The sequence below is a fragment of the Hermetia illucens genome, chromosome 2 (assembly GCF_905115235.1).
Source record: "Hermetia illucens chromosome 2, iHerIll2.2.curated.20191125, whole genome shotgun sequence".
Classification (NCBI taxonomy): domain Eukaryota; kingdom Metazoa; phylum Arthropoda; class Insecta; order Diptera; family Stratiomyidae; genus Hermetia; species Hermetia illucens.
This window is the reverse complement of record NC_051850.1, coordinates 110952283-110973617: the sequence shown is the minus strand read 5'-3', so window position 1 is coordinate 110973617 and position 21335 is coordinate 110952283. Positions and strand designations below refer to the sequence as shown.

The window sequence follows — 21335 nt, the reverse complement described above, 5'->3', positions numbered from 1 at the left end:
CAACATCTTCGTCTCCATTACTGCAAGACAGCAATTAAAAAATTCCCCTTGAAGCGGCACAATTTTCGTTAATCATTTTTAAAGGACTTTTTTTAATACCATTAAGATTCATAGACAAGGGGTAGCTTCCCCCGAACTAAAATTTTTGTTTTTAATGTAAATATATATTTCGGGAGGGACTTACCCCCTTCACCAGTACAAATCTACCTAGAGTCGCCCTTTTCTATCAATCTTAGACTAGACTACAAGTAGCAAACAAAAATCTAATCTCTTACCATTAACATTGTTGATGTTACCGACCGAAAAATAAGCAGCAGTGATTTTCGAATGGGCGCCCGATTGTTCTATTATGACTCCAATAGATTTAATAACTGATGTTCCTATATTGGGTAATAACTCATGCACAATTTGCACAATGCGTTCAGGCTCTTTATCACTTACCTCTCAATGGGGGTAATGATGCTCCCCGCTGCAGATGATACATTTAATGGTGAGATGACAATGGGAGGAACCCTGTACACATATTTGGCATCTTCTAAACTGGATGGAGCCACGCCTTTTATTGGATTAAAAGTTTCAATGTCTGTCAGGTCTGTTCAATGTCTTTCAGGTCTGTCAGACCTGATTTACTGAACCGATTGTCACGAAATTCGGTGAGAGCATATGGTCTGTGTGCCTCTTTACATGTCGGGAGTGACGCCATTTTGTGTTAAGTTTGAAGGAGGGCTCCCCATACAGGATATGTTCATGTGACATATCAGCTGAAAGGACTCAAATATAAAATTGATAGACCAGTAGCTTACTCCAAAATACAATTTTATTTTTTTATGTATATATATTTCGGGAGCAACTTGCCCCCTTCATCAGTACAAAGCTACTGTAGTAGTAGTAGTAAAATTGTAGTTTGGAGTAAGCTACTGGCCTATCAATTTTAGACTTAACTACAAACAGAAGGCAATATCTAACATTTTAGAAATGGGTCTCAAATAGTACTCCTCGAAACTAATTTTATTTCAGATATTGGGTGAAAAATAGGGTAGATAGGGCACAAACTGTGACCACCAGAAAGTGAAACAGGTCTCGTTCTCAGAACCTATCCATCCGAAAAACTGGAAAAAATCGCAGTGATGCCTCCATATGAGTGTGGTGTTGATATTCTGTCTTACATGGCTGCCATTAATCCTTATAGGGGCGATAGTACATCAACCACAGCTATGCTCCATCTGTTCTTGGCAACTTGATCCAGGCTCCTCCACGATCTTCCGAGAAACTTCCCCTTCTCCCTCTGCTACGCCACTACTAGTCGAAAGTTCCAAAACTTCGTTAACACCGGTCTCTACCATGGGATCGGGTTACTTTGGCCTGACACTATCTCTAACAAAGAACTAGTGGGATAATGATATTCAAAGTTTTAGCTTGATGTAAACCTTTAGAAAGCTTCGCTTCTACCGAAACGTCAACAACATCTCGGACTGAGTGGAGTGAACTAAGCCCCTAATATGAAGCCTAGGTAACTGGTACTTAAGCGATAATGCAATACTCCGCCTGCAAAACGATATGAACTTTACGCTGGAAGCGATGGAAAGGCTTATGCTGTCACTACGTGGTCTCAGGACGCGGCTAAATCGTCGGCCGATATTCCGAATGAAACCAAATGAGTCTCTTCCGTCAGGAAAATTAAGGCATGCGGGGAAACCAGCAACAAAGCTCACGCCCATTAAACATAGTACGAATTTTTCCGAAGCTGCACTAAGTAAGGGGACAAGAAAGTGGTCAATCATTTGAATCATTAAGTTCAGGATAGTTCGGGGAAGGCTAAGAGCAGAGGTTGATTTTTAATTCAACAAAACAATGAGGTACCACAAGCATTACTAGTAGAAATTGCACCAAAGATGCACGCAGTGTGACCACATAGAAAAATAGGCACTGACGACACATTGCGTTATTCCATTGAAACTCCTGTTTAAAGGTGTCAAAGTCATAAAATCGATGAGCTTCTCGGCATCCGTCTAGTGATGAGAAGCAACAGAAGGCTACTCGGAAAGATATTGATAGCAACTGTGCTAACGACGACCCCAAGAAAATATTCTGCTCAACGGTCGTATTGAGGCATATAATTCAACTGCCACCAAAAAGTTTTAAGAATTCTTCAAAGAAACTGGTTTGCCAAGGTAGATCGAATCGAATCCACATATTTGACATTGACCGACTACTTCGATGAATACGATACGCAGTACACCCACGCACTTTTGTTGACTGTTTGCAGAAGTATGTTTCAGCTCCTTCTAGGAGATGCGCGCCATCTTAGAATAGTTACTTCCACACGCTCTGAACACACAGCACATTTTTTTAAATCCTGATGATCATCCCTTCCTTCCACTATCTGGGAAAGATTTCAGATTTGTAAGATTTTTTTTTGTTTAAGTGGAAGTAGTAGATCTGCAGAAACTGTAGGAAAGGCGATGAATAACTCTGCTGGAAGACTAGCAAGCCTAGCGGGTTTACCCCGTTTGATGGCCGAGATGGTTTCAGTTCTCCTTTAGAGGAACACTTCATATTCGCATGTTATGATGATTGGCCATTTGCCCCACGTGAAGCGGAACTTTACTGGATGTGATACGGTTGAGAATCGTGACCACGTGCTTCTTTAGCTGCTCATTACCGTATATGAGGGGTCGCCTGTCACATCGAAACTTCTTTCGTGACTTATTTGACTATTTAGGTAGGGTGGTGAAATACACTTACGGGCGGGACTCCAGTCACAAACAGATTACTCACTAAACACCCCCTGTTGCGTCTAGGACACTAACCCGCAACATTTGAAACATTACCTCAGGTCAGGCCTATTTAATGTAGGATTAGAACCTGTGGTACAGAGGGCCTCAGCTGCCGGGGTATCCCTCCTATCAATCTCCCTCTTTATCGCCTAAACAATGCCTTAAGTGTAATGTGCCACTCTTTTGCACGAGTCTTCGTTTTCTAACATGGCCTTAATTATAGATGAGAGTCAACCGATCTATCTACCCCTTAATTCTCTTTCCCTACATTCCTACTATACTCTGAGTGCCAGCTCTTTCTTTATAAGCGATAAAGACATAGAGACTCCCCCTCGGACACCACCTTGTCGTGGTGGGGGAGCCTGTAGTAGTTTACTACTACACTAAGGGTGTCCAAAAATATGAATATGGAAACGATGGATTTAAACTCTCCAAGTGGTAAGAAGTCACAGACTTCGAATCCACCCGCGACCATGAGCAATCATGTCGCGGCCGAGGCGCGGATTTTGGAGGCCTCACCACATTCATATTCGCCTACAGATCAATCTGTAGAAGGCATGCTTTCCGACTCAGTGGAAAGTTTGCACTTGGTGCCTACGGCGAAGTTAGCCAGAAAGGAAAGTACGGAAACTTTCAAATTGGGAGAAACTGGAAATCCGACTACGGCTGAATTCTGCCTGTCAGAACCTTCTCCTTCATCCTTACCAGGAAGAGCGGAAGAACGGGAAGCTGGTGACGTGGACGCTACTGGTTTAACGCCGGTGTGTGGAAATGGATCCAAGCGGTCCGGACACCGTGAACCTGGAAAGGCCCGAAGCCGACGGCAGAAGAGAGCACTGCGAAGGAAGATGGAGCACCTTGGGAATGAGGACATGGACGTGGCTGTACCACTAGGCGCGGTAACGTCCAGAGAAATCGGACACAAGGAAGCGGAATCTCCGGCGGAAGGTGGGGATAAACTGGAAACCCCGGTAAGATCCACACTGGACGCACCAGACTCTTCTGTCAGCGACAATAGACTAAGTTTATGTCGAAAAACATAAAGATTGGTCAAATCAACCTGCAGCATGCCAAAGCTCCCTCCTACCTGTTGGCAGCGAGAATGACAAAGCTGCAGGATTTCCCCTATATCTTTCTGGTGCAAGAACCGTGGGTTCGATTTAACAGAATCTGTGGCATTGGATCAGTAAAGGGGGCTAGGATCTTCTACGACGAAAGATCCATAAGACCGAGAGCTTGCGTCCTGATGTCAAGACGGTTAGAGGCAACTATGCTGAGACAATATTGTTCCCAGGACTTAGCTACGGTCATCATACAATACCAAATAAATGGCGAGAGAAAAAACATCATAGTTGCCTCCGCTTATTTACCCTATGATTCTTTGTATCCTCCACCGACGCAAGAACTTAGGGATCTGGTGGCGTATGCAGAATCAAGTAGTCTCGAACTCTTAATAGGTTGCGATGCGAATGCTCAACATATTTGTTGGGGCAGTAGCAAATGCAATCCAAGAGGAGAGAAGCTATTTGATTTCATCACTTCAGCTGGTCTTATGATTGCAAACGTAGGGTGCGCCCCTACGTTCGTGGGACCGAGAAGAAGCGAAGTAATTGACCTAACAATCTGTACCCCAAAATTGTTAGAGTTGATTACACACTGGCGAGTGCTAGACGAGGTCTCACTGTCAGCTCACCGATATCTAGAATTCAATCTGACTATTGCGGGCGAACAGTCTGCAGTACAAAGGCGGAACCCTAGGAAAACGGATTGGGCAAAGTTCAATGAACTTCTTGGCAGTAAAGTACAGTTCCCTAGGCGACTAAGGACTCCTTTGGTGCTGGAAGATGAATTGAAAGCTCTGAACGGCACACTTTTAGAGTGCTATGAAGAGGCTTGTCCTATTTCCCGAGGCCAAAGCGGTAAAACGGTTCCTTGGTGGAACCGAGAACTGCAAAAACTCAGGAAATCAACCAGGCGACTTCTAAATCGTGCTTGCAAAAGTAACAAGGACGAAGACTGGTTAAATTTCAGGAACTCACAACGTGAATATAAGAGGCTCGTGAGGTGCTCGAAACGAGACTCCTTTAGAGCGTACTGTGAGGAACTGGAAGGCGAAAGGGAGACTTCAAGGCTGTGCAGAGTCCTCAAAAGGGATGAGTCGGCCAAGTTGGATTCTCTTAGAAAACCCGACGGTACTTTCACGAGCTCCAGACTGGACTCAGTACAGACCCTCCTGGAAGTACACCACCCGGGAGAACGGGTGAGAGAAGTGGTAGGGGGAGAGTTGACGGTTCTTGCAACCCCTTCAACACGCAAGTGTTGCAAGGGGAACTGGAACACTGCGAAAGCGGTTGTTACCCATGAAAAGGTGAGAGCTGCTATACTGTCCTTTGAACATTTCAAAGCACCTGGTATGGATGGCATCTATCCGGCAATGCTAAAGGAGGGTATGGAGCATTTAGAGCGACCTCTAAGAAATATTTTTCGAGGATGTCTTGCTCTGGGCTACGTGCCTTCTTCTTGGCAACAGGTTAAGGTAGTTTTCGTACCGAAACCTGGGAAAGATGACTATTCTAATCCAAAGAACTTCAGACAGATCAGCCTGACTTCATTCTTGCTGAAAGGTTTGGAGAGACTGGTGGAGCGTCATATTCGTGGAAACGCACTTAGGTCACACCCACTTAGTGAAAACCAACATGCTTACCAACGTGGAAAGTCCTGTGAGTCTGCTCTTCATTCTTTGGTCACAAAGATAGAGGATGCAACTTTGAATGGTGAGTACGCGATGGGGGTGTTCGTGGACATTGAAGGGGCTTTTGACTGTGCGCCTTTTCAAAAACTTTGTGATGCCGCCAGAGCGCATGGTGTTGATGATGCTTTAATTAAGTGGATCCATGCTATGCTAACGCAAAGGTTGTTGTGCGCTGAGGTAGGGGTCGATCGCTACCTGACTACGGAAGCGACGAAGGGCTGTCCCCAAGGAGGTGTGCTTTCGCCACTTCTGTGGAGTATGCTGATCGACTCACTGCTTTGCGAACTGCAAAATTTGCCAATACACGCTCAAGCTTATGCTGATGACGTGGCTGTACTTGCTGTTGATCGGGATCTTGGAACGGTGTGTAGGAACATACAGCGTGCCGTTGATTTGATAGACAGCTGGTGCCTTAGACATGGTTTGTCAGTTAATCCAAATAAAACCACAATGGTTTTATTCACACGAAGGAGAAAACTGGATGGACTTTGTCTCCCTGAGATGAGGGGTACTACCCTTCAACTCTCCGAAGAAGTGAAATATCTGGGGGTCACTCTAGATAAAAAACTTCTTTGGAACAAACATGTAGAGGTAAAGATGAAACGAGCTCTCACAGCTTATGGGCTGTGCAGACGGACCTTTGCCTCGACATGGGGACTCAGGCCTCATGTGGTAATGTGGATATACGTTGCCATCATTAGGCCGATGTTCGTATATGCATCCGTAGTGTGGTGGGTTAAGGTGAGACAAAAAGGTTTTCACCGTAAACTAGACGCACTGCAAAGAACTGTTTGTCTGGGTATCACTGGTGCCATGAGCACGACATCCGGCGCAGCTCTGAATGCATTACTCAATTTGCAGCCCCTGGATATATTTATTCAAAGCGCTGCAATGAGAGCAGCTCATAGGCTAATTCGATTAGATCTATGGGAAAACAACGGATATGGGGGGCACAGAGCATTGGAAGAGCTACTGAGAGGACTGAATCCAGTTCTTACAATGCCTTCCGATTCTCGTGTCCCCATACATCTGTTTGGTAGAAGATATGAAGTTACCCTGAAGCGTAGAGAGGACTGGGAAAACCCAGAGGAATGCGTGGCGGGATATACGGAAGTCTTCTACACCGATGGCTCAAAAAACAGAAGAGGGTTCTGGAGCCGGAGTCTACCTCTCGAATAAAAACGAGAAGTGGGCTTTTCCTTTGGGACAATATGCAACGGTTTTTCAAGCCGAAGTTTATGCGATCCTAAGGGTGGCAAACTGGGTGATTGACGAGCGGTTGAAGGGCAGGCGCATCGCAATCTGCAGTGACAGTCAAGCTGCACTGAGGGCATTGAGCAGTCCTTTGATCACCTCGAAAATCGTTCAGGAATGCAGAAACCGTTTGAACTCTATGTCTAGATTCAATACGGTGGAACTACTCTGGGTACCTGGTCACTGTGGCATAGAGGGAAATGAAATCTCGGACGCTTTAGCGAAAGAGGGGTCAATCTCCCCTATGTCGGGACCGGAGCCAGCAATTGGGGTATCAGTAGCATTGGCTAAATCTGTTTTCAAAAACTGGGAACAAGTTTCCCATAACGACAGGTGGCAGAGCTTAAATGCTGCTCGACACACCAAACTTTTCCTGCCAGAACCCAACATACGTACTGCAAAGTTTATCCTGTCGAAAAGCAGGAGGACTTGCAGGTGTATTGTGGGCATTCTGACAGGCCATAATTCACTAGCTGGGCATATGGTCAGAATAGGAATTACCGAAGATGATACGTGTCCCTCCTGTAATGAGGAAGCGGAATCCACGGAGCATTTCCTATGTGAATGCCCCGCCTATGGACGCATCAGGCATCAGATCTTTGGTGCCGATGTCCTCCAATTGCGACGGGTTGCATCACATCCACTAACGGAAATCCTGCGATACGTTAACGAATCCGGAATATTCCGTTAGACGGGGGAGGCGAGTACAATGGGCCAACGCGGCCTGAGTGCTCAGAAGCTGTAGCTTCTCCCCCACCATACACACACACACACACACAAGACATAGAGAGCGATCGAAATAACTCCTGCTGGCTTCGTGGGCGCATGAAAGGTGAACACAACTCGTACATCGCCTCATCGTTGTACTTGCACTGGGCGCTTGCAGTACACCTTATTACTAAGAGAGTCAGCCTATACTTCAGAACCATAAAGAATGACTGACTGAATGGCACTCATCAGCAAACGACGCGTATCAGATAAGGGACCCTCACATTGTACATCAGTCGGCAATCCACAGTCATTCTAAGTTCACCATTTCGACAAGACCATGGTTCCACCAACCTGAACAGGAAGGAATGTGGGAAGACTGTCCTTGATCAGGAGGACCACTTCGAAATTTACAAGAGCCAGACGAAATTCAGATTGGGCCATCGATATGTTATATTCCGCAACATCACCTGCGTATATGACGTGATGCGATTCATCAGGCATCTCATTTCTGAGCCGTGATGTGTCCTCCATTTTAAGCAGTTCTTCCCGAGTGTAGCAGAGCAGGGCAAATCCTTTGAATAATCAGCCAATATCCCAAAATGGTAGCCTGAAATATGGCAGCAATTTTCCACTGCTTGAAGTATGTGTCACCCGCTCGCAGATCTGAAGGTATTTGCTCACTCTAACTCATATTGTTTTAGTAAGTTCTCTGCCACAGCAGGTATTGCGTCAGTCAGCTTAAGGGAGCCATTCCATGTGTCGGATCCGTGGAATCGAACTTTTTTTTGGCATCAATTGTATCTAGATCTAGTGTGGAATATATGAACAAAGTGATTTTTTGATACTCGGACTCGTTCGGAAATTATAGTGTTAAACACGTAATATGTCACAGGCCCGATTTATGTCGATCGCCGAAATAAAGCGCGTATTTATCAGTCCGAATGGCTTTCGAATGACTTTGCTAAAGGCACAAAAATTAAAGCCAAGGCTGTACGTGTGTTTCTTCAAGAAACCTAAGGTTTATGGATTAGGTAGAACAGATTAATGGCCAGTTAAGATTTTAGGGTTAAAAATAGCATTCTACTTTTTAAATGCGTTTTTGTCGTAACTGCATGCTGAAAATCGGCTGCCACCATAGCCCAAAATCTACCCAACGAAATTTTCTGAAATTTTCACCACTTATTCAGAACATATTTCTACGGTCCGCAAACTAGGATCATTCCGAATCATTCAGTAATTTTTTTTTTTATTCATTAAAGAAACCTTAAAGAAGCACCAAAATTCTCAAAAGTTTAACAAGACACCAAAAATTTAGCTTTTAATATTTTTTAATAATCCTAGTTCGCGGACTGTGCTTAAGTCTGCACGTTAAAATCCCGTTTACATTTCTTCAAGATAATCGCAGCGCCCTCTATCGTGGCAGCAGAAAAACACCCTTTTTTGGAGCTAGGTGTATAAATTGCTCAGCATTTTAATAATGAACTGCGCATGCTCAAAATATTAATAAACATATGGTGAAAAATTCGTATTTGCATCTTTATCCAGTTCTTCACAATAAATTTCTAAATAAAGCGAAAAAAAACGGCCTTCACACGGGATGACCCCCTTAATGAGCTTCTTGAACAGCTTCCCCACCCTATCGATCATACTGAGCAGATAGAAATTTGACGACGCATCGAGGTCGCCTTTGCTCTTAATAATTACTACAAGCCTTGCAATGTGCCGCAGGAAGAGCGCCCTTGTTACCAACATTCAGGACAATAAGTCCTGAGTTGGCAGCATTTCTAAAATATGTGCGGTTGCAAAATCTAGTCGAGGCATGCACGATTCGAGGGCTCCGGCTTCGAACTAGACCTCTCCCTTACGTGTTTCGAATTTCCTCCTCCAAGCCGCCAAGCCTATTCCAAAAAGCGGACATAAATTCGTTCAGGGCAAGCTTAACACTGAAAAGAGTGACTTTCGCACAGCGAACCCACGCGAAGCCGTCTCCTCGACTATTGGCCCGCACTTAGTAGTTAAGCAAGCTACGATAGTGAGTTCCAATCTCAGTACTGCCCGCCGAGGAGTAACAGATCAGCTTTCCTTTCATACACTATCTGCACCGTGATGTGGATCATTGTATTTGACTTTTCACTTTCTTCCTTTGAAAACCTGACACCACCTGAAAAGAGGAACATGAGCCACAGCTTCTTTCTGCTGACCGGGGTCCTTGCAAAAAACATTATTTTTCCGATCCGTAAGTCTTTGCAAAAGCTGTAAGCCCTTGCTATGTGTCTGTAGGCCCAAAGTCAGCAGATTAGAACTGCCTTCGTCTTATCCTGTCAATGATGATATTTTAATGCAATTGCTGGCTCGCTGTTTTCTCAGGGACACTGGCGAAGCCTAATTTTTCTAATTTTTACCCCTTGTAGTTGGCAGATGTAACTCCCACGTTGAAGCTGTTCACTTTTGGGTAATCCCTTTTTGTCGCTTTCTCCACCTCTTCCGTATTAGTGAGACAATCCAGATCCCTTATTTCAAGGATGCACATGAGTTCTAGGCTGGAAACCACTGCTTTCATGCGTGCCTAGAATGCTCTGGACTGTCTCGCAGAATGAACTCTTTTTATCAGTCTTCGACCCACGATTGACAAATATGCTGCCGGTTCGAGTCCGGCAGATATATTTACTTCTCCTACCCCGGCGTTTTCTGGTCAAGCGTTGCTGCGGAAGAAGAATTTCCCGTCGTTCAGTTTGATGAGAACGGTCTCTGACCGTTGTTTGCTCCTTTTATTTTTCTTTGACGCTAATGTTGTCGTCACAGTTGAACTCGACTTTAATACAATGGAGTCACTTCTGTCGCTATTCAATTTACGTTGTTGTCGTTATTCTGCAGCTTGGTCGGATTAGTTTCGACCTCGCGAAATACTGCTTGCTCGGTCCTTGTCAGTAGATCGACGCTGGTCTTCCCTTACCTCCTTTCATTAATTGTCTGTGCCCTTCTGAAGGACTGGGAACAAAGTTTATTTATAGTAGAATAGTAGTTGTCAGAAGCGGTGAAGGTGGTGTAGTGACACTCCTTCCAAAAATTTCGACTATTGCCAGTCATGTCGCCGTAATTGTTGTTGGTGTAGCTGTAGTCACTGAATTATGGCTCCCGGCTGCAAGCCCCTATCTCCCTAGAAAATGTAATCGCCTTAAATGATCCTCGTGACTCATCATCATCATCATCAACGGCGCAACAACCGGTATCCGGTCTAGGCCTGCCTTAATAAGGAACTCCAGACATCTCGGTTTTGCTAAGAGGTCCGCCAATTCGATATCCCTAAAAGCTGTCTGGGGTCCTGACCCACGCCATCGCTCCATCTTAGGCAGGGTCTGCCTCGTCTTCTTTTTCTACCATAGATATTCCCCTTATTGACTTTCCGGGTGGGATCATCCTCATCCATACGGATTAAGTGACCCGCCCACCGTAACCTATCGAGCCGAATTTTTATCCACAACCGGACGGTCATGGTATCGTTCATAGATTTCGTCATTGTGTAGGCTACGGAATCGACCATCCTCATGTAGGGGGCCAAAAATTCTTCGGAGGATTCTTCCCTCGTACGCGGCCAAGAGTTCGCAATTTTTCTTGCTAAGAACCCAAGTTTCCGAGGAATACATGAGGACTGGCAAGATCATTGTCTTGTACAGTAAGAGCTTTGACCCTATGGTGAGACATTTCGAGCGGAACAGTTTTTGTAAGCTGAAATAGGCTCTGTTGGCTGACAACAACCGTGCGCGGATTTCATCATCGTAGTTGTTATCGGTTGTGATTTTCGACCCTAGATAGGAGAATTTGTCAACGGTCTCAAAGTTGTATTCTCCTATCCTTATTCTTCTTCGTGTTTGTGTTTGACCAGTGCGGTTTGATGTTGTTGGTTGATTCGTCTTCGGTGCTGACGTTGCCACCATATATTTTGTCTTGCCTTCATTGATGTGCAGCCCAAGATCTCGCGCCGCCTGCTCGATCTGGATGAAGGCAGTTTGTACGTCTCGGGTCGTTCTTCCCATGATGTCGATATCGTCAGCGTAGGCCAGTAGTTGGGTGGACTTGAAGAAGATCGTACCTCTTGCATTTACCTCAGCATCACCGATCACTTTCTCGAGGGCCAGGTTAAAGAGGACGCATGATAGGGCATCCCCTTGTCGTAGACCGTTGTTGATGTCGAATGGTCTTGAGAGTGATCCTGCTGCTTTTATCTGGCCTCGCACATTGGTCAGGGTCAGCCTAGTCAGTCTTATTAATTTCGTCGGGATACCGAATTCTCTCATGGTAGTTTACAGTTTTACCCTGGCTATGTTATCATAGGCGGCTTTAAAGTCTGTTTTCCATATTCCAACAGTTTTTCCATCGCCTGCCGCAGTGAGAAAATCTGATCTGTTGCTGATTTGGCTGGAGTGAAGCCTCTTTGGTATGGGCCAATGATGTTCTGCTGTACTATGTGATATCTCCCTTTTTATGTGTGATTCATTGATTCGCTGTCCCATACCTTGAGCACAAGTTGATGAACCACTTGGTGTAACTGGTCGCCTCCATATTTAACCAATTCGGTTGCAATTCCATCAGCCCCTGGCGACTTATGATTTTTTAGCCGATGAATGGCACGGACTGTTTCTCCTAAACTTGGTGGTGGCAGTATTTGTCCGTCGTCTTCAGTTGGCGGGACCTCCAACTCGCCGATGTTCTGGTTGTTCAGTAGCTCATCAAAGTACTCAACCCATCGCTCCAATATGCCCGTTCTGTCGGAAATCAGATTTCCCTCTTTGTCTCGGCAGGATGAGCATCGAGGTGAATAAGGCTTCATCCTGCTGACTTGTTGGTAAAACTTTCGCGCCTGGTTCGGTTGCTCCCTGTACTTTTCTAGTTCACAGATTTGTTGGTTCTCCCAGGCTTCCTTTTTCCGTCTGTGAAGTCGCTTCTCCGCTCGACAGATTGCCTATGCATTTAGGAAAACTATGCGTGTGTTGATCCTTATTGGAGTTTGTGTTAACATTAACCTGAAAGTCACTTCTATGAGATATCAGTGTGGAGCAGTGAGGTAACAGAACGGCACAGTTGCCGTTTATTAATTGGCGGGCGCAACACGCAAGCCAAATCACCACTTTTGAGCATAAACTCCGCGCCTCTCTTTTGTACACACAGGCTGAAAATTCGAAACCCTTGTGGCTGATTACAATGTGGTCAACCTGGTTGCTTCTATTTTGCCGGTCAGTTGTAACCTAACTGATCTACTGGCAGGTTTATGCTAGAAGTTGCATAAATCCACAAACCTCTCATCATTATCGTTACGGTCGCGAAAACAGACATTGGTAGTCTCTCTAGAGCTTCCAGGTTTGCCATCAGACGCGATTCCAAATGAAGGATAGGCGCATATCTATTGATGTGTAAATAATTGTTCAAAATTTCTACTAAAAGGATAATCAGAACATAAACTACCATGGAAGACGGATTAAGGAGTAAACTCACGATGGAGGGGCTCGGAATCTCAGTCCCGGCGGCTCTTGGCAATGAGCAAGCGGCGCCTTCTCGGCGATAGCCTTCGATCTCGGTGGTGGACAACTTGGCCACAGTGACCACTAATCCTACAAGTGATTTGGGAAGTTTTATTTAAATCATTGCAGCGTCGCTCAGAATATACTTGAGCGAATTACCTACGAATGCAATGCACTATGAGTCAGGTAGCTAGTTGTTTTGTATGGGCGAAAATAAGTACTTTCGGGTAACACGTCAAATTTTGTACCCTCTGATGTCGCTCTCATTATAGCTATTAAGTTCTCCGAAATGCCACACCTCATGAAAGCATTCCAGACTGGCTCTCTTTTGACTCTGTCTGCCATTTCCGAATCAGAAAGAGACAGATGCAACGGTAATCTAAATTCCACACTATACTGATCGGCAGGATTTTGAATTGGTCAATGCAAGGATATGATGAGGAATGAGGAATGATCTGAAGCATTTGGAGGGAAATATGTCATTGGTGTGCAAAAACAACGATTTATTAGATACGATTAATTACATATAAATATATAGCGTTAACCTAGTGTTCGGTTCATACAATCAAAATAGCTATGAATAATACAATTTATGTTTTCGTTCTACCTTAGCTCGACATATCGGACAAAATTCGCATTGCTTGGCACATTCGGAGCAAGCCACAACATGCCCACATGGCAAAAATACGACATCCCTGATCTGCTCCGAGCAAATTTTGCATTCGCCTGTATCTTCGTTCCCACCTTTTATGAAGAACTGAAACAAAGATTTTGATATGGTTATAGAATCGTCATTGCTTTCGTTAACGGAAGACTCTCTCTCATGGGGCTTATGTTCAGTTGGTAATGCCACAGCTCCTTCTGCAGCTACTCCATCTCGTTCGAGTTCGTTATCATTTTCGAGCTCTCGCTGTGCAACGTGGTCATGTGTTGCAATCGATTTTGCTTCTTGTAGGTCCAGTTCTTCCAGCTGCGGTGCTGTGGGGTGCAGAATCTTTTCCTGCGACTGGTTAACATCATCATCTTCCTTACGACTTCTTCCTCTCATAAGTCTCAAATATCTACAATGATTGTAAAGAATGCCGTGCAGCTGCCACGGATCTTCTTCAGGGAGGACACCGTCTAAAGTACCACCGCAACAAAAACACATCAGAGAACCATCAGTCATATAGAAAAAGCCCGCTTCTGCCAGTTCATTTGCCTTTGTCACCAAAGCACCTTGCACTTTTGAAAAAGATGCCAACCTGTCGGATTCCAAAATAAATTCTTCACAAGCAATAGAGTCTAATTCGCCCGGAAGCAGGAAATGAAGTGATAAAAAATCCAGAGGTACGTTGGGAGTGAACTCGCATTCTAGTAAAGGGCAACCATCTGAATACGCCATATGCGTTTCCACCAGCCCCTCGTCCTCTTCAAAACGATCAATGCGCACATTACAAAACTGGCATTGCACTGATTCACCAACTCCTGTGTAATACATCCCCATGCAGGCTAAAAGTTGGCAATCATACTTTTCCATGTGCCAACCACTTTGGAACGACTTAAGCCGTTCTAGTTCACTGTTATACTTTTCCAATGGAGGCATGCTGGTGAACTGAAAGAGAATATAAATGATAACATAAATAAAACCACCGTTGGAATTGTAAACCAAAAATGAGCAAAAATAAAAATGTTTCTGCTACAACCATGTATCAATCACCAACAAATCCGACGAAGCCTTCCGCTTAAGCATAAAGCACTTTGTTCAAGATGTGGCCACATCTCCGATAATTGTAGCTTTCATCAAATATATGTTGTATATCGTGGCCCCCAGCACGTGAAACGAAAATCCCACAAATGACGATGAATCATAGACTACCTTGAACCGAATCAGCAGTGCTGTGCTCGGGTATCCAGCCAATTTCTCTAATTGAAAGAATTAGGAATTCGGAAAAAATGTCCTCGCATCGAACATGTGTTTCTTGAACGATCAATGCATTGCCAACAATGGAGTTGTCGCCCCACCTTATAAGTAACCTCTCCGTTGGAATTAAGCCACGATACCAGAACCACAAATACCTTGCCTACATTGATGACACCTCTTTGCTCTCTCATTGAGACATGGACCTTGACCAAATGGCTCTGGATTTGGAGAGGCAAGTAGAGTCGGACTGAAGATAAACACCGACAAAACTAAGGTTCTCAGTGTGGCAGGTTCTTGCACTCTGCATATCTGGATTAATCGGCAGGGCTTTGAAGACGTTGATCAGTTTGAAAATCTCGGAAGGGTCATTTCTACCGGCTTGATGCTGCACGACGGATTAACAGTGCTACATTTGGCTTCGCTTTTTTGTACAAGTTCCGGGGCATCATAATCGTACAGAGAATTCCGATGTAACGGAGGAGGATGCTTTCTCCGAGAGTCATCGCGATGGGTGATCTGAATTCCGAGGTGAGCTCTGACAAAACCTAATCCAGATATGTGAAAGGGAAGTATAGTCTTGACGTTCGTAATGGTAGGAAGGTTGTGGATTTCTACAGTTTTCACCGCCATTCGTCATTGGTGGCACGCTGCTCTAGGACAGAGCCCCACAAAAGGTCAATTGGGTTCCAACTGACCAAAACCGTATAAGCAATCGGATTGATCACTTCGCTATTAGCAGCAGATTGACAAATTATCGTCTAATTGTGCACGTCAAGAAAAGGACTGACGTCGGGCTCGATAGCTATTCCATCCGATGATCGCGTACGTACGCCTGCGTGTTACGTCCGCCACTTGTCGCAGGGTTGGAGATTGCTGAAACTCTCCACGTTCGGTATCGACCGCGATCCAGCTGTTGTTTGTCAGCGGTGGAGCTATCTTATTGATGAACGGCAGATACGCTGAGTAACCCGCTCGAGAACAGCCATTAAACCACCATCGAAAATACTCTTTTCTCGGGTACTACGACGGTCGTCAGAAGGGTTTGTTTCTATTGACCGACGTGAGGGATAGAAGGTGTGACGCGCTCGAACTCCGATATCATGCGAAATCACGAAAAGTTCAGCATACAATGAACCATGACGAAAGGGAATTTTTTTGCTGTGCTCGTCAGGGAAGCGGAAGATGTTGCCGAATGCAATGATTTCTGAAATGAATGCCGCATCATGAAGGAACTTGTATGTGGTCGCAAACCTTATGATGGTCCTATAAAGGACGTTAACGATCGACCCCACATTCACAATGACGAGCAGCTGAAGAGTTTGAATGAACACTTCATCGCCCTTCTTAGCCGTATCATATCCGGATCTTGTGGACGAAATGAGTTGTCACCGTTACGTGCGGCTGCAGACTGTTCCCGTCAAGGAGAAAAGAAATAATTTCGGCAATTAATACCCACGAACGAAATGGGACCGTCGAGCTCGACGGTCTCCCCGCATAACTATTTATCGCTACAACTGCAGTTACTGCAGGTCTCCTACTCCCGCTTATACGGAAATATTAGAAACCCGAGACCTTTCCCAAAGAGTGGAAGAAAGCGATCATTACGGAGTTTGAGGTTGAAAGTAGCTTCCACAAAAAGAAGGAGTGCAGTCCAAAAGTATCGTGAAGAGTTGAAGCATACTTCAGCAAACGTTGAGTGATGGCGGGTAAGGGGCTATACTCCGTCAAGTGGTAAACGGCAACACTACACATGCCATTCACCGAGACGAGAGTCGAGCCAATTGGTGAAGCGAAATTTGGATGGCTTGTGGATGCGGTGTACTGAGTGCATAGTCGATACATTTTGAATGAAGTACAAGGTGGGGCAAAAGTAATCGCGCGATGTTCTTTCGCTACAATTTTTTTTTAATCCCAGATCAGGCATTCGATAGAACCAAATGACGAAACCGATCACGACGAGCCGACCCCGCTTGTGAACGGGTGAAAGGCTGAAGAAAAAGAAAAAGACTAGAATTTATTCCATCAAGTCAAGAAAATGATATAATATGAAAATGAAAGCTCTTGCCAGAACATCGATCGACAGGTTCTCGCATTCCTAGCGGGTATTCTCCTTAAGGGATTCAAGAGTCTGAGGCTTGTTGGTCAAAAGACCCTATTGAAAGAAGTCTGGAACGGTTAAATCGAGTGATCTGGCCGGCCCATGCAAATTACCAACGCGACCCGGAAATGCTTCCTTCAGAATATCGGTTGTAGTTCGAGCAACGTGCGCCATTGCACCGTTTTGTTGAAATCACATATTCTCCAGTTCCAATACATGCAATTAAGAAATAAAAAAATCAGTAGCGTGCACCGCCCACAGTTGTCGTTTGACCCGCGGTGTTCTAAAAAAAATATGGCCCAATGACTCCTCCAGCGTAAACAGCACACCACGCAGCAATTTTGAGCGGGAGTAATGGCTCTTCGCAGGTGATATACGGATTACTTTGTTTATTTACGTAACCACTAAAATATAAATGAGCCTCATCGCCCATGATAATTTTCGATGCAAAATCGTCCTCTTCTTCGTTGGCGGTTGGCGGTTAACAGCTAACAGCTGATGCACTGTCTTCAAGGTGCGTGGCCAATCGCCGATATACATGTGAATGGAAGGTGCAATTTTTTTACAGAATGTGGCCATGTTGGGTTTTCAAATGAAACGGCTTAATTAGTACTTTTCGAAACTCCCATATTGGACCTCGGGTGAAACGTAGTAGAGTTAGGGCTGAAAATATGACCCCCGAAAAGGTCTCGTTCTGAGAACCTTTTTTCCCAAAAAATCACAGTAGGGTATTTAAACGAAATCTAGGCCTCAAAATACATCCCGTTCCGATATCTGCATAAATAAAGTTAATTTTAGTATATTAGCATATTTTAGTAATTTAGCGGGAAACCCCCCTTAAGTTCATGCTAAAAGTACAAAATTTGGCACTTACATAAGATATACCATAAGGGATAATTTTGGAAGTCTGAAGGAAATCCATCTATTATTAACAAAGTCATAGAATGTGAAACTTTTACATTTTATGTGAATTTCGTGCATTCTAAAAGGTATATGACGTAAATTTGGGTTTTTAGCCATATACGAATAGATAAGATAAGATAAGATAAGATAAGATAAGATGAACACAAAACCTTTTACTCGAGGCGCCATCTTCCAGTATTCCGACTTATTGAATGCAACTTATTACAATTTCGCTTGTTAATTAACATGTTTCCTCACAGGGAAATGCACAGGTGTGCATAGTTCGTTCCTCAAATAAATGTTGCGCTTCAAGTAAATTTGATGCCCTAGACGTTATTCGATCGCCGGGAAAGATCTCTAGGCAAATTCGCTTGAATTTTATAGACTGTGGAGTATGGAATTGGATCCGGTGATTGTTTTATATATTAGTAGAATTGGGAAATATTACAATGACAATTCATGTCTTCAATTTTTTTTATTATCTATTCTTTAGAAATAAAACGAAAAATAAGCACTTTACTCCATTGTTATAAAGAAAAAACAAAAACCCAAAATAATGTCTTTTTTATTTAGTTTTAAAAATACTAAGTTAATCACGGAAAAGGAAAGCAGACTTTTGGCACACTGTATACAACCCCAGCACAGCCAGACTTCTGTATATTTATTGAAGAAATAAATCTATTATTTTTCAAGGCTTCTTGCTAATTTCTGAATATTAAATGCGAGAACACAGAAACCACAATATATTAGTCCAACTGTTTGAAATTAATTTAGATGTGTTTTATTGTTTAAATCTGATTTTTGAGTTTTCGATACGAAAATTTCCTCATAGTGTTAGCAGCGAAGTGAAAATAATGCCGACTCTTTTGAGTCGGGTCAGCTGAGAGAATATCTCGAAATGTATCCCTTCCCTCTGTGGCGGCTGTACAGGTACAGTCATCGTCAAAAGAAGGTAAACAGCTGTATGAAGTATTTTTAAACGGTGGTAACAAATTTTGTATTTCAGAATATTGTTCCCTTTTTAAAACAAAAAAATTAAAATGCACAATTCCTTATAATATAAATGCAATTAAAGAAAATATACGGAAACCTCCAAATTCACGCGTCAAAAGTACACACTTCAATATATATTGGCAAAACAGTTTGTACTTACTGATACTTAATTTAATATTTGGTTTGTTTTCCTTTGGCTTTTTTAACTGCTGCAAATCTTCTTCGCATTGAATTCACAAGATTTTGTTATTACTCCTAGAATTTGATAAACTCTTTCATCGGCGGTATTTTAAGAGATCCTTCGTTTGATATCACAGTTGATCAATTGGATTAAGATCGGGCGCCTTTGGAAAATGATCCAACTGCTTCAGCATTCTAAAAGCAGCCATTCCCTAATATCTCCAGCCGTGTGCTTAGGGTCATTATCATGCTGGAAAATCTATGTTGAATCTAAGCACAACTTCCCAACATTGTCATGCAAATTCGCTTTTAAAATGTTGAAGTAGTCTGTTTTATTCATTGTATTCTTAATGAACACCAAATTTCTAACACCACACATACACCGCTACACCATAACTGAACCACGACCATGCTTCACAGCTGCAGCAATGTTTTCTTTTAAGCGAAAACTTGCCCTTTGGATCTTCATATTCTTTATGGTCTTTTTTTTTCACTGAAAACAAAGTATCTTCAAAGTAAGAAATCCACATTTTCGTACTTTTTAACAAAGTCGAAGTGGCGCTTTTTATACTCCCAGGATATTACGGCTTCTATCTCGATGTTCTGTCAAGTAACCCATTTTCGTGTAAAGCCCGGCGAATAGTACTAGCACTTACACTTGAAGCTTTAAGGTCCTTTACCTCATGTGCTATTTTCACTTCACTTTCCGAAGGGTTTCTCGAACTCTATGCATTATGGTTTTTTAACGACGCATGAATGGGTTTGCCTTTGTGTGTCCGGGTAGCCGAGTGGTTAGAGCACAAGGTTGTCGTACGAAAGGTCGAGGTTCAAATCTCCCTGGTGGCAGTGGGATTTGTATTGTGATTTGACGTCGGATGCCAGTCGACTCAGCTATAAATGAATACCTGAGTCGAATCGGGGTAATGATCTCGGGCGAGCGCAATGCTGACGCATCCTATAGGGCACTGTAATCCTCTAGTGTACCATTACGGTCTTGAATGAAGTGCTTTAATACACTTGAAGGGCATGATCCAATTGGATTGTTACGCCAAAGATTATTATTATTATTATGAAAGGGTTTGTCGTCTTCCAGATCGAGGAAGATCCTCAAATTGTCTAAATTTTTATATTTTCTAGTTTCTATTTATAATAACACCAATTTCACACAAGCTCATTTTCATTGGATCATTTTATAGTTTGCTCACGAATTTCAATACAAGTTTATCTGCCCATGGCAATAAATTTTAAAACTTCCTTAAATCTTAAATAACTCTTACTGTTAACACTCACCAAACGACTGAAGTACGTTAATGGAGAATGTAAGCAGAAACTAACTAAACGGCCCAAGGCGCGGTTACTTCCAGACATTTCCCATTATGCATAAAGTGTACTTTCTTTTGACGCGTGAGCTTGGTCGTTTTTGGATTTTTTTTTCGATTGTATTCACATTATCAGGAATTGTGTGCATTAATTTTTATGTTTCGAAAAGAAAACAAAATAAAACATTCAGAAATACAAAACTTAACTTAAAGGTGCTTGATAGAACTGTTTACTGTTCTTTCCACGCTGACTGTATGCACAACCACTTGTTACTCTCACGAAAATGAACTCCCATATGAGTAAACCGGGGATCCCCTATATATGTAAAAGTGCCCTGGAATGACTATCCAAACGGCTTCTTTGGGTACAACTATATGTAGATACTTATATGTACCTACAAGTATGTGGACAGTAGAATACTGCAAGTATCACTCTTTTTTGCACAACTATAAACGATGACACACCACTTCTGAAAGCTTTAGCAACTTGCAACCCGCAGAGACCTTGCTCTAATCTCGACAGTTCAACTGCGAATGTTCCTCAGAATGGAGACAGACAGTCATCAACGCTTTGTATATAGGTATCTGTATTGTGCTTTTATTAGCCACCAGATTTATGCTTAACCACCATTGATAAAAGCTTCCGCTGATAAGATTCAGCGATGAATAGAAACTTTCCTGGAGTCAAAGTAGATCAGTTCGCAAGAAATATCCATTGAATATTGGTCACCAATATACATTATATTAGAACAATGTTACCATTGAAGAAATGTCTAATATTTTGTGACAGTGTCAGTCTAGTAGTGGCGGGAACTAGATGCTTCCTCCATCAGTATGCATTATTGCACTTCAACTGTCACTGACGGGTTTCTTTTTATATACAGTGCCCGAATCGTTATTTTATAGATCGAGTCTTACAAATAGCGCAG

At 43.3% G+C, this 21335-nt stretch overlaps 1 protein-coding gene across 2 annotated transcripts; it reads right to left on the bottom strand.

Moving 5' to 3' along the window:
• Nucleotides 1–13500: 13500 nt before the first annotated feature.
• LOC119650124 (death-associated inhibitor of apoptosis 1-like) lies at nucleotides 13501–20936 on the bottom strand. Of its 2 annotated transcripts, none has more exons than XM_038052649.1 (2): nucleotides 20802–20936; nucleotides 13501–14604 (listed from the first exon to the last, which is right to left on the bottom strand). In XM_038052649.1, the coding sequence occupies exon 2, from the start codon at nucleotides 14593–14595 to the stop codon at nucleotides 13585–13587; it is 1011 nt and encodes a 336-aa protein (XP_037908577.1). In that variant the 5' UTR covers nucleotides 14596–14604; nucleotides 20802–20936; the 3' UTR covers nucleotides 13501–13584. The 2 variants fall into 2 exon arrangements, with proteins under 2 accessions (XP_037908577.1, XP_037908576.1); XM_038052648.1 differs by having other exon boundaries at nucleotides 20806–20936.
• Between the last annotated feature and the right edge of the window lie 399 nt (nucleotides 20937–21335).